General features: G+C 41.0%; 1 protein-coding gene and 1 pseudogene across 1 annotated transcript in view; both read right to left on the reverse strand.

Moving 5' to 3' along the window:
• The window catches only part of KIAA1107 (KIAA1107 ortholog), a 131705-nt gene extending 126070 nt beyond the window's left edge, over positions 1 to 5635 (reverse strand). The window contains exons 1-2 of the mRNA XM_027838025.1: positions 5560 to 5635; positions 3036 to 3233 (exon numbers count right to left, since the gene is read on the reverse strand). Coding sequence (XP_027693826.1) covers positions 3036 to 3233; positions 5560 to 5594 — 233 coding nt within the window. The 5' untranslated portion in view covers positions 5595 to 5635. The remainder of the gene's footprint in view (positions 1 to 3035; positions 3234 to 5559) is intronic.
• Positions 5636 to 8767: 3132 nt separating this feature from the next.
• On the reverse strand, positions 8768 to 10417 carry LOC114024863 (annotated as a pseudogene).
• Positions 10418 to 14413: the final 3996 nt, after the last annotated feature.

Genomic DNA, 14413 nt, shown 5'->3' on the forward strand with positions numbered 1-14413 from the left:
ATGCTATTTCTCCCCAAAATTTAGGCTATATTCTTCGTGTAAATAATTAAAAGCCTATAGAAGCAGTATTATTATATATAATATCTATATTAAGAGGCAGGCTGGCCTCCTGTAAACAGAGGTCTGGCCTTGGAACCCGAGAAACCTAGATTCAATTCCTACCTCTGACATATATCAGCTATCTGACCATCAGCAAGTCACTCTATTTCTCAGTACTGCATGCACCTCTCTAAGACTAAATTATAGACAAGTTACCCATCTATAATGGTAAAATTGTCAGCAATGGGAATTCCTGACTGACAAAACCACACAAGTGGGCTCATCTTCAAACACACACACACACACACACAATTTTGTCCTACAGTTAATGCTGTATAAATTACTTTTCCCAAGGATAAATGCTATTACAACTAGAATCTAACTATTGTAATCTAAGGAACTAGACTTAACTATTTTTTGTCCCCAGAGTAATCCTAAAAAGAGATTAAAAACAATAACAATATATTCCAGGATAATTTAAGAAATTAAGCCTGACAAACATAATTTTGTTAATAATGTTACAGTATTCCAATAAAAACAGCAATTTCCTAAATTATGAATGTGGAACTATCTTTAGTTTTTTTAAAAAATTTAAACAGCCTTCTCAGTTAACATAATCTGAACTTAAATTACTCATGTTATATAATATATATACTCTTCCTGGCTAGAATGAATGGAAGTTAGAATTCTTGAAACCTAATCCTGTTACCTCTGACAAAGGATCACTTAATTCCAATTTATTACTTCTTCCTGAATAAAAGAAAAGTAACTAACATTTCACATTGGTGCTACAAAAACTAATAAAGCACTTAAAAATAAAACTAAGTGAGAAAATTTACCATTTATATATATATATATAAATATATATTTATATATATATATATATATATAAATAAAAATGCTGGTTTTCTATATGTACCTTTTTTAGCCTTTTCCTGCTTCAGATATACTCCTCAAGCATGATTAAAGTAATTTGCATTTACTTTGATAGATGTTGGGAATTGTTTGGTAAACTACGCATGTTCTAGCTTTTCCTTGGAGAGCCTCATATACTCGAGATATTGAATTGCCTTTCAATGAAAACTCAGAAGTTGAGAACAAATAATATGGAGTAAAAGCACTGACTGTATTATTATTCAAATTCTTAGAAAATCACATTTGAAGATATTATTAAAGAATGGCATCTATAAAAATTATGGCTATATGCAAAGATAAGCTTTACAAGGTACCACATTTCATAAGTACTTCTAAAATATGAGAAGTAGTTATCAGTATGGCACGATGCAAGAGTTCATTTCAAAAATTAAAAAATGTTCAGCATCAAATATGGAGAATTCTTCTCTATAAACTGGTAAAGTTATGCCATCATCTATACATAGCCTCAAATCTGAAAAAGGCCCAAGAGATTATTTAATTCAACTCATGTCACTTTAGAGATTAAGAAACAAAGGTCAGGAGAAGTTAATGGATTTGCCCAAGATCACTCAGCTAAGTTAGTCAGAACTGCAATTAGCACCCACACCCAAGTATCTCAAATCTCTTGGCCCACAGCTCTTTAGACAATATAAGAATGCCCATAAAACCACACACACACATACACATTTAAATTTCTAATGTTAGGTTTTAACACATAAAGCAAAAAATTTTATTAAAAAATAAAAAGCTATACATTTTTTCCTGCCTCATAAGTTTAAATAAAGTTAATCAGTCCCAATTTTTTTTAACTGATATCCAGCACCTACAAGAATCTGAAATAATAATAATTACTCATTTTTAATGGCCCACTAGTGTGTGCAGATTAAAAGCAAGTTTGCATATTAAAAATATTTTGATCCAAATTTAAAGATGAACTGACAAAGAAAAAGGCTAATATTTCCTACCACATAAACCTGAAAAACAATTTTTAAAAAATCATATTTGACTTAAAAAATAAATTTTGTCATGCCATTCTTACACATGGAAATGGATAGAGTGAGGTAACTCGATCTATTTTTATAAGAGCTTCACAGAAAAATCTAAAGTAATAAGAAAATATACATTACCTCACATTTATAAATCCCACTGGAAAGTTGACCAACTCAAGAGTTCAAAGTGAAGAGTAAGAATTTGAGTTACTATATATTTTAAGTCTATTTATCCAAAAACGTCACTATAGACACTAGAATTTTGATAAACAGAAGCAGATAAATAACTACATGCAGCAACTAAATTACATTGATAGTTCCTTTAAGACCCAAAAATCACACAAAAATATAAGTCACACCCAACTGCTATTTCTGCTGAATAAATAAAAACTGAGTTTTGGCAAATCTGTCAAATAATACTTTGATAAACAAATGACAGAAGAGGTTTCAGGTCCGTATCTGTTATTCATCGGGAGAGAAGGGGAGGCATCTTTAGAACAGCACTGATTTCCATGCTTTTGGGAAAAGAGAAAAAAAAAACTAGGGGTAAATGGTATTTTCAATTAGTTAACCAAATTCATTGAAAAAATAATAAAGTAATTTCTGGTTGATTATTTTTAAAGTTCTGAGGATGTCCATACAGAAATCTCTAAACATTTCTTAAAACATATTCTTTAGAGAGTAAGAGTCAAAATTCCTATCAGTTTACTTCTTTTTTTATAGTTTATGAAGTTACCCAAACTGCTAAAAGTCAATTATATTCACTTCTTCAATCATTCTTTTCTAAGTCAATTTCATACAAACTATAAGGAAAAGAATCAGTTACATATCTGTAAATGTTTATAATTTTAAGCTTAAAGTTCTAAATCTCAAAATAAAAAAGATTATACAATTTCATCATTTAAGCTGTCAGAAAACATACCAAGACTTATCATTTTGCTCCACCAAAATCACTACTGCTTTACCTATGTTAAGGTGACTTGAAATTTAATTGAATGTAAATAAAATGAACATTAAAAAAAAAAACCCATGAAATTAAACAATGTTTAAAGCAAAGTATAAAATGAGTAGAGATTGGGAAAACATACTTACTGTAAAAATGTTCTAAATTCTAAAGGTTCGAAGTTTTCCACAGCAATAGGAACATGGTTCTCCCAATTATTTAATGTTTTTCCAATAGTGTGAAAATAGAAGTCTGGAACCCTTGCTAAAAGCACAGCTTTGTGAGCTTTGAACAACGCAGGACCTATACAAAAAGTGACATCTGTATGGATTTCTTCTCTTAGAAGCCTGTTAAGGATAGGAATCACAATTCGATTACTTTTAAAATTTAACATGCCAAATATTGGTCTTGTTTTTCTTTCATAAAAGACAACAGGTAAATTCATTTTCAACCTAACACATAAAAATATATTCATCCAAAGAGGAGCTATTTCTATCTAATTCAGCTGTAGAAACTTGGCACAATCTTTCCATGGAAATGAAATTTTCATCTTAGAATATACAAAGATGATTCCACTAAAATAACAGGTAGGGAATTCCTAAAAGGAGTATTTTATGTTTAAATTTTTTGCTAGATGAGTGTCATCAGTCACATATAATACTGACATTCTCTGCTTAATTTTAAATTCCCTCTGTTAACTCTAAATTTTGCACTCCTGATAAGAATTTAAGTGCAACTTCTTAAAGGTTTCTATCTAAAAACAGAGTGCTAACATAGTAATAATAACAATAATATACAGCTAAAGTCACACTGAAATTGAAAAAGAAAAAAGCAGTAAAGTCAAATGCAAAAAACACAGGTCTTTAAAGGTCCAATGGTTTAAATAAGATTATAAATAATATGGCTTAATATAGAAAAACTGACTCAATGAGTTTTCCAGATTTAAAAGTCTGACTCTTAATCATCAAAAACTGTCTGAAATTAAAGACATTAAGAAGAATCCAACAACAATACTAAGTCTTATGCTTTTCCTTTGCCCCAGAAGTGCCACTGTGATGTTTTTACCTACTACTGAAAACAGATGTAATTATAAGTTAGCCTCACTGCAAAAGTGTTTTGCCATTTCTCAGGTGTGGTTATACTGAGGATCAAATAATTATTCTGCTGTACAATCAATATCTAAGTCTAAAACTAGTAGTACAATAGAGTCATCCTATATCAGTGTCTCAAACTTTTATCTCACATCTTACAATAGGTGATCAATAAATAAATATCTGTTGAATAAATTCACTACATAAATACCAAATAACCTTCATAGCACTATGTTCATACCATGAGACTGAATATTCTCAATGGACTTCTGTACTGCCATAATGCAAGGTACCAATCATACTAGTAAAAAATATAGCGACAACTGGAGAATTCATTATCACTGAAACCTATTTGTTACTTTATAAACAGGATAAATACTTTTTATGTAAGCTTTTGCAACACTCTGTCAAAACTACTGTTAGAAGCTTCTTCTATAGTATTACATATTCTGATTACTCAGTAAATCACACAAAACTTTTCAAATATTCCATTTACTTTCTCAGGGACAAAAGGCTATGTTGTTGTTTCTGACTCTTTATGGGGTTTTCTTGGCAGAGATCCTAAAGGGGTTTGCCCATTTCCTTCTCCACTCATTTGACAAGTGAGGAAGCTGAGGCAAACAGGGAGAAGCGACTCGCCGAGGGTCACCCAGCTAGTAAGTGTCTGAGGCCCCATTTGAACTCAGGTGGGCGAGTCTTCCCCGCTCCGGCCCAGTGGCCTGTGCACTATGGCGCCACCTAGCGGCCCTTGGACAAAAGCATCTTCACTGCTTTCTGAGCCGGTGGGAAAATCAGAGCTAGGACAGGTGTACACACTGCGGTTTTACTTTTAAAAACCCGCTTCTGGGCTGATTTCGCCTTGAGACCTTTCTGCCCTTCGTGTCCCCACAGGGGGCCTCTTACAGTCTAGCCCTCGGGGCCCGCCCCGCGCTGCACCGCACCCGCCCGGAGCGAGCACTGCAGGTAACGAGACGGGCGGAGGAGCGAGATGCTGCAGCCGGGCACGCGCTGGGGCACGCTAACAATCTGCCGGGGGAGCCCCGCCGGTCTAAGGGTCGTGGCCGCCCGTACCCCCCCCCCGGACCTGGAGAGTGATCTCGTGCTCCCCCCGCGCCCGGGGAAGCCCCCGACGCAGCGCCGTCTGTAAATGGGGCGATGACAGCACCTTCCCCCGAGGGGGCGAGCACAAAGGAAGCCCTAGAAAGCATCGTGCGGGCGCGGGCCGTTCTGCGTCGCCCGCGTGGGAGCCGCACGAAAAACTCGCTGTGACTCAGAACGGTTCTACACGCGAGCCTTTGTCGGGTCATTCTGTCGCTTTCCCCAATGGCCGGATTCTCAGGATCACGGCCCTACACCTGAAGCAGCAGCGAATTAAGTCGCTTTTCTCCAGCTAACCCATCACCACCGGGCTCACGCTCGGGAAGGACGGAGCCCCCCCAACCCGAGGCCCCGGACTGCCCTTTAACCCCCGCCCAGGGCCGGGGTCCGAGTCGCCCGGCCGTGGGGGAGGGGCCGGAGCCGGGGGTGCGCCTGCGCATGCTCCGGGCCGCAGAGGGCCCACCCCGCCCCCATGGCCTCCTACCTGAGGAGATCTTGGCTCAGCTGTTCCGACACCATGGCCCGCAGCCGGCGACGCTCGGCCACCCCCTTCTTGCAGGCCCCCGGGGGGCCCTGTGGGCCCCCGCCGCTCGCCCCGCACCGCGCCATGACTCCAGGCTGGGCGTCGCGAGCCCGAGCCGCGCGCCGGCTCCCAGGCCACCTGAGGAAAGGGGGCGTTTCCGGTCAAACCCCCGGGTGCTTCTGCCCGGGCGGTGTGAACGCTCCCTAAAACCAGCGAGGGAAGGAGCCAGCTGGGTTGCTTTGTAGACGGTCCCTTACTTCTAGCGGCCCGGTGAGGAACCTCGCGGCCCAAGTGTTCGGTGGACAGCGGCCTCACGTGATTCTCCCCTCGGGCCGTGCTGGCGCAAGCGTATTCACTTTGTTTACCTTCGCCTGGGAGCGCCCCGGGCTCGGGGTGGGAGCCGAGCGGAGGCGTCTCCCTATTGGTCGGCGTGTAAATCGTTTCCGTTAGCGAGCCAGTGAGGCGCGTGCCTCGGAGCTGTTTGCCCCGCCCCCCGGGGCGAGAGGCGGAGTCTGCACGTGCTGTGTCCCGCGGGCGGGATGCGGCGGATACCACGGAGTTCTGCTGGACCTCCAGTAGTGACTCGTAAAGCTGGGGTGTAGGGGAAAAAAATAAAGCAGGGGATCCCCGAATGTAAGCGCGCGGCCCACCCCAGCCCCGTAATGCGTTCCCATCCTCACCATCCCCGAGAATCACTCCTACCCTACCTGCCCTTCCCAGGTACATGAGGAGTATCAAAGTCCAGAAAGGTTTGTAAGGAAGTGGGAAAGCAAGGGGACGGGAAAGCTACGTAGCCAATGGATGTCACTGAAAGAGTGCAGTGTTTTTAACGGGCAACTGCAGGGTCAGGTGGATAAAGACTGTCCTTCCTGACTTCAAATCCGGCCTCAGACACTAGCTGTGTGACCCTGGGCAAGTCACTTCACCTTGTCTGCCTCCAGTGTCTCTGCCAAAACCCCAGATGGGGCCGCAGGGGCGACTCAACAACAGCAAATGTGTGTAATCTGTTGACTTCCCCAGTGGAAAAGGACAGTGAAGGAGAAAAAAAGATATGGTTCCTTCACCAACACATCTGAAACTTGCACAGCTTCATAACCAAGGAAACCGGGGTTAAGGACTTTCTCCTCTTAAAATGGCCAAGAAAAGATTCCTAACCCTCCCTCCCCCACACACACAACCGCCTAGTTAATCCTGGTCTGTGATAATCAAAGAAGTACCAGGCAAATAAAAACATAAGCCCCATAATGTCAGTCAGCTTAGTCTAAGGGTAGTTTCACATATGTCTTTATATCCCCAGGGTCTAGCACATAGTAGGAACTTAACAAATCTTTGTTCACTGACCGACAGTACAAAATATCAGATGATCCAAAAACATTTATAATTGGTTTTGGAATGAATTGAAAACATTATACCCAAATGGGCATTTAACAGGAAAAGTACTTTCAACATTGTTAAGTAATAAAAATGGCAAGGATACAAATGAAGGTCGAAAATGCAAAACTTGAACTATGATACCCATTCAGATTTTAGCTTAGTTTACTTGCAAATACCTTTGGAATATCTTATGCTTCAAATTGAAAATAAAGTTCAAAGCTATTTTAAGTATATGAAAGAAAAAAGCATAACGAGTCGTGATGGGATCTTAATGTATTAACCAATCTACAATAAACCTTAAAGATAGAATCCTACCCAACCCTACTCGTGTTGCCTTCAGCCTGTTTTCCTATCAACTAATGAAGAAGCAACTGAGGATTAAATAGCAGAATGGAATCTTGAGAGTGGGGTTAATTTCTATGACCAGAACTGACCTCCTTTTTAGGCAAAGCAAGTCACTACTCAAGCAGGGTAAGTTGAGGTGAGAAAGCAGGACAAATACCTTGGTGGGGTGGGGAGAATCTTCCCCCAGGGACCTATCTAAAATTATACCACTGAGATTCACTCCTTTGTCTTTAGGTTTTATCCTCTATCCTTGTTATTGACACAATCTTAAATGTAAATGATTTTGTCAGATTATTAGACTGGAAGGGAGAGAAATCTTAAAGGCATTGTGTACTTGAAATGAAGGAGATGGAGCCAAGAGTTTAATGGAATGAGGAGAAAGCTGAAGACAAAGGATGCTGTCTCCTACTTCAGTTTGTCCTGACCTAGGGCCTAATCTTTGTGTGGCTTTCATGACACTCATGGATCAAATTGAAAGACAAATACCCCTTTAAAGAATGCTACTCCCATAATCTGGCTTCTTAAGAGATATGCTAATTGAATTTTCATTTAAGTGTAGAAGAACTTCTGTATAACCTTTTGAGTAGGCACCATCTGTTAACTTGTTTTTAGCAGTCCTCTCACTTCTGACAGTTCTGTTTTTGGGGAATTGATGAAATTCAGATTTAGTATAAACTTCTTCACTGGAATTTATGAGCTATGAAATTGGCTGTTGAACCTTGTACAATGACTTCTTTTCCAAAGCAGTTTTGACTGTCATCTTCCCAATTCTTCTAAAATAAATGAAAATAAACAAAGCCTTTTTATCAGTTCAATACATATGCTTGTTTCTTGAACTCTTGTATTATTTGCAGTAACTTCATTGGTAATGGCAGATTAGGCAAGTATTGTCCTTATTGGTACACAAGGCAGATCCTTTGTAAACCAAAGTCAAAGTTTTTGTTCCTGTCATTTAGTAGTGACAGGAGGCAGCCTCATATGGTATAAGCTCATTGAAACAATATCTTTCTGTTTTTATTTTATGCTGTGAAGTAGAAAATTTGTGTCAGTCTGGACTAGAGAGGTAAAGGAGACATGTCCACTAAAGCCCCTCTGGCTTGAAGAATACTGGGGTGGTTCTTAATATAAGATATAATAATCTTAAAATAACTCTGCCAATATGTGGGGGGTATGGTTAAGGTGCTTCAGTGTATAAGAATGTTCTTCCCCTCAGATTTTAGGCACTACTCAAAACTTAAATATGCTAACAACTACATCAGATAAACATGTTTTGTGAAACTGCTTCCAAATTTGTCTATTCCCAAGATATATCAATCATTAGGCCTTCTTATGAGAAAGTTGGTGAAGAAAGGCCCAAATAAAGTATTCTACAAGCACATTTTAAATATCAATCAATACCTGTACAGCCTAAAGTAAAAGCTCTGGAGTTTTTCTCAACAAAAATAAGTTTTCAGTTATCTTTTTTGTCTAAGAAATCTTCATCAACATTTTCTGGGTAGACTTTGCTATCTGAACGCACTCTTGTAAACTTAATGTCTTTTGGTAATGAAAACACGTGGCTAGCTTGGAGTTCTAAGTATGTAGTAAACAATCTGGCATATTCTGGATTCTTCATAGCAAAACTTTTAAATTCTGAATAGGAAATGTGATTTGAATTTTCTTTGGCTATTTCCTTAAAGAGACTTGAAACTTCAAGGTTTCTAACGCCAAGAGAGGCCTGTAGAATGCGGGCAAACTCTATCTCTGTTACGTAGCCATCCTCATCAGTGTCAAAGAGCTTAAAAGCCATTTGGATAAGATCTTCTGTGTTGGCAGGGTTGCACAGGACAGAAAGCCCAATCACATATTCTCTAAAGTCTATGGTACCATCATGGTTCCGGTCAAAGAGCCCAAAGAGTTGCTTCAGCGTATCAGTAATCGGAAGCATTAAATATTTGGCAAACTCTTCGATTCCGATCCTGCCTCCTTTTGAGGAAGTTGCAATCGTTGCATATTCATCCAAACGTTTTTTGACAGTATCCCAATCCAAATTCAACTTCTGGCTAATTTTGGTAAATTCCACCAACCCGGCTTCCATTGGCAAGGTCAGCTTTCCTGCCGAAATCATCAATCTGCAGTCTTCATAAGTATGATCTGTGACGGGCAGTTGTAGGGCATTGGCCATGACATTCCGTACTCTTCTGGCATAAAGGGAAGGATCATTTTTCTCTTCATCGTCAGGAATGTAAACGGGCATGAACTCTAGTTCCATGTTTGTGAAAGGCTGCGTGAGGGTTAACAGGAACAGCTGGAGGGCCGAACTGCCCTGCCACGTCCAGGTCACCGTGTCCAGCTTGTTGGGGTACCGGAGTAGCACCGGCTGTACTGGGACTCCAGGAACGAAGGCTCCTGGTTTGAAAGTAATTAGGCACGAGCGGTTGGTGCAGGTGGCTTCGGGGAAAATCAGGATCTGCGGCCAATACCCTATGGAGGTGACGCGCTTCTTAATTTCGTTCACCGTGTTCTTCCTGGAATCTGGGTCGCTGCGGGACACGAGCACGGGCTGCCCAGCCAGCAGCAGCCTGCCAACTAACGGGACTTTGGCGTTCTCTTCCCGCGACACAACGGACGGCAAGCCGGCGACGACCCAGACGATGCTGTCGAAGAAGGTGGAGTGCGGGGCGGCCACGAAGATGGGCGCCTCGTGCGGGCTGGCCCGCACCCCCTTCACCTTCACCAGGAAGCCCATAAAGAAGAAGAAGATGCGGCCCAGCACCTGCAGCAGCGGGCTGGTGAGCCGCCGCCTCCACGACTTCACGGGCCGGGTCAGCTTCGTTGGGTAGAAGGCGGTGGCCACGATGACCAACGGCCAGGAGAAGAGGAGCAGCAGGAGCAGGACGACGAAGCGCACGGGCAGCAGGACCAGGCCGCCCAGGGAGATGTAGAGCCAGTGGGACGCGCTCAGATGCCTCTCCTTCACGAAGGGATTCTCCACGGGCGGCGGGAACAGCGACTGTTCGCGAAGGGAGCGTGGGCTCTGGGGCCGCTGCTCCAAGGGCATCTGCCACAGCCCCTTCTCCAGCTGCACCTGCGACGAGGCCTCCTCTTGGCTTAAGCTCATGGCTTAGCCAGGAAAGGCCAACTCCAAGGGACCACACACACATGCCACCGTGGTGCAGCCAGCCCAACGCCTGCTGTGCGCCCGCCCGGTGCACTGCGTACTGCCCCAAACCTGCCTGCCCGCATCTGCGCAGGCGCCGCCCCGCCGGCCACGCCCCCTCTGCCGAGAGACTGCCCCTTCTACTGAGACCGCCCTCTTCTCCAGAGCCACCCAGCTTTGCATTAGGGCGTACATTGGGAGACGTATAAAGTATAAGTTTTGTTAATCTATCTGAAACAGGGGTTCCTAACCTGTTCATGTCATGGACCCCTTTCAGGCAGTCTGATAAAGCCTGCCTACCCCTTCCCAGCATAATATTTTTTAAAGTCACGTAATATGAAACCCTAGTCCCAAAACCCATCGATACAGCACTCTCTCCTGGCCTTTGGAAGGAAAATGCCCTTTGATGTTAGGGGAAAACAAAGGGCCTCTTCAAGCTTCTAGTTGCTTGGAGTGCTTCTGGCTTCTAGAGAACAACCCCACTTCAGGTTGCTGAAGCAGAAAAACTCTGGGAAGAGCTGAGAGGAAGGCTCCACTATGTTCCTATCGCAGCTTGTTACATTAGAGACTTTGGGGAATTTCCCGTTGAGTGAGGTCTAGGATCTTCTCTCTTGATTGAACTGAGTTACGTCACTCCCAGTGGGCAAGTGCCTTCACCCTGTATTGTTCCCTATATATTCTTGTGTGTAGCCTTTCTCAGATTTCTGTTTTGCTACTCATTTGGTTTTCTAAGCTAAGTTCATCGTAGAATTAATATTTAGAGTGAAATGGAGTCAAGCCTTGCATGCAGAACTTGGGGTCTTCCTTTTCTCCAGTAATGAAATAGCAATCAGAAGGTAGATCGAATCTAATCACATCCCCTAGAATAACAATACTTAGGGAAGCAAATAGATAATCATTCTAGCCCAGTACCCTCTGTCTCTGAGGAGAGCAGATTGGCCTCCAGCCTTCTTCCTTCATTGTATCCTAGCAGGAATTAAAGTCTCCCTTGGAGAAGAGTGGTGGGCCAAAGAGACTAGAGATGTTTATTCTGCCTCCCACAATAACACTCCCATGTTACATGTGGGGGGACAGCCCTCACACATGGGCCTTGATGCAAATAAGATACATAGGATTATGCTATTTTTATTGAAATATAGTTATTAAAATTATTTTTAAAAATTCAGATTCACAGACTGTAGGCCAGTAATCTCTGATCTAAATTTTTATCATTCCAGAAAAGTTCTACCTCTGAATGTATAGACCTGAAAAAGTCAATTAACCCCTCAGAGTTCTGAGCAGTTCTGTAGATTATAAGGTACAGAGAAAGTGCCAACTTGCATTGGTGGAGGGAGTTTCCTTACCTGGGAGGTCCCTATACCAATGAAATCACAGGTCTAATCCCTATCTGTGTCCCTATCTAAATCCGTCTGTGGGCTGCTTCCTTACAGCCTACAAATATGCCTTTGACTGTCCATTCTTGAAAAAAACTTTGATCGATCCATCTCCCCTGATGGGTGATGTCCTGTATCTCTTCTTCCCTTCATGGCTAGTCTCCAGGAGAAGGGGGTCTGCAATAGGTGCCTCCACTTCCTCTCCTTTCACTCTCTTCTTGATTCTCTGCAGTTGTGACTTCGAACTTCAACATTCAACTGAAGCCGCTGTCTCTAGAGTTTCCAAAGATTTCATCATTGCCAAATCTATTGGCCTTTTCTCAATCCTTCAACCTCTTCGTGTTGAAAGCTTCCATACTGTTGCCAGTTGTGTCAAACACAGTGCTCTGGTGGTAGAACCGCTACCTCAACATTCCCAAGAACAGCAAAACCAATTTAAATTGTAACTGGAAAATATTTTTAACAAATGAAAATGGAATAGAACATAGCTAACGTGTTGTTTTCTAAGTCAATACGCAGCTCGTAGGGTTTGTCATGATTTAGTAGCTCCATTTCTATTTGCGTTTGACACCTCTATTGATCACACTCTTCTCCTTGACACTCTCTTTTCTCCAGGTTTTATGACACTGCTCTCCCTTGGTTCTCCTCATACCTGTCTGATGTCAGTCTCCTTTGTTGGAACTTCATCAAGTCGCAGCTGCACTAACCATGTTATTGAATGTTGATAATATTCCTTCCTCCCCTCAAGGCTTTGTCCTGGGTACCTCTTTTCTCTACTGCTAGATTAAGGTGAATTCACTAATCGATTAACTGAATTTAATTAATTAATTGATTAATGTGAATTCAAATGATGGAAAATCTGACATAGTATGAATCATAAAATGATACTGGGTCATATTTAATATGAGCCAGTATTCAATTAATGCTATACACACGAGCTAGTCGATAGTTTTAATGCAACATTACATTGTCAGTTTGTACTCGCCTGGGTCAGGTGTGGATGTGACGCGCTGTTGCATACCATATTTCCAACAGTTGTATAATGTTTTGTTTTTTTTTAAATAGCCCGTTTATAAAATGAACAAGAGGAGGAATACTTCGGAAACACTGCCAATGCAGAAGAGGCTTGATATTACATTGGAACATAAAGTTAATGTATTTGAATGGCATGAACATGGTTGTAAGGACTCTAAAATTAGGAGACGTTGAAATGCCTGAATCATGCAATGATATGAAACATTCAGGGGAAACAAAAGAAAAAGGTAAAGTTGAATCTGCTTCTTGTGGTTTGCAAACAATTACAGGGGAATAGAAGTGGTTTCAGCTGAAGATGGCAAGTGACAAAGCCTTCCTCTTGTCAGATTGGCCTCAAGCTTCAGGTTTGTTTAAGGCAGTGAAAGAGAGTGCAAATGATGTAGATAATGAAGCAAGCAAGCGTTGAGTTTGATCACTTTAAGAATCAAGCTCAATTTCATAAAGTTAAAATGGCCAGACAGGCACCCAGTGCAAACAAGAACTCTCCATTTAAATATACTGATGTTCTGAAGACACTCTTCTTCCTGAGTTCAAATCCGGCCTCGGACACTAACTGTGTGACCCTGCACAAGTCACTTAACCCTGTCTGCCTCAGTTTCTTCATCTGTAAAATGAGCTGGAGTAGAAAATGGCAACCTACTCCAATATTTCTGCTAAGAAAACCCAAATGGGGTCACGAAGAATCAGACATGCCTGAAAATGACTTAACAACAAATGCAGAAGCAAATCTTGAAAAAATACTTGTTTTATCAGAGCTACAACTGTCAATCACTTCTAGTTCTTTGCTAGTGAAATAAGAAAGCAAGTGTGACTAAAGCTATTTTTGAAGACTGCTTTTCATTTTAGCCAGATGTTGAAAAATGTTGCAAGGATAGCAATATCACATTTAAAGCCTTACTGATTTTTGATAATGCTACATGTCATCCAGCTAGGTTCACAGTGTGAGATTATGTGTCTGAAAATTTACCATCATCCACATAAAACTTCCTGTACATATATATGAAGATTTAAAGAAAGAGAAGACAATTCAGGCTATTCTTTCTGCTAAAATACTTTAAACAGGAGGGAGGGAGAAAGAGAATTTGGAACTAAAAATTTTTTTTAAATGTTAAAAATTGTTTTTACATGTAATTGGGGAAAAATAAAACATTAAAAAATGAAATGTTTTTAATGATAATCATTATGTTTTTGTCATTTTCAGTGTAAGCTTATCTTTAGGTACAATATTCAGTCATTTTTTAATGTTGCTTTCTATGACTACTCTATTACTTTATAATAAAATTGACTCAGAGATATAATTCTTATCTTTTGCTATTATAATATGTAATAAACATTAATTTAAAAAATTCAATGCATATTTCTTTTGGATTTGGACCAATTATAATAATTTACATATAATTATAATATTCAAATTCAAACAGTGCAAATTTAAATAATGTGACCATTTCACAGGATTCATTCACATTAATTGGGACCTGCCCTGCACTATTTAGCTCCCATGGTTTCAATTATCATCTCTATGCAAATAATTCTCAGATTCATTTATCTA

The sequence above is a fragment of the Vombatus ursinus genome, unplaced genomic scaffold (genome assembly GCF_900497805.2).
Source record: "Vombatus ursinus unplaced genomic scaffold, bare-nosed wombat genome assembly UNPS02014825.1, whole genome shotgun sequence".
Taxonomy (NCBI): domain Eukaryota; kingdom Metazoa; phylum Chordata; class Mammalia; order Diprotodontia; family Vombatidae; genus Vombatus; species Vombatus ursinus.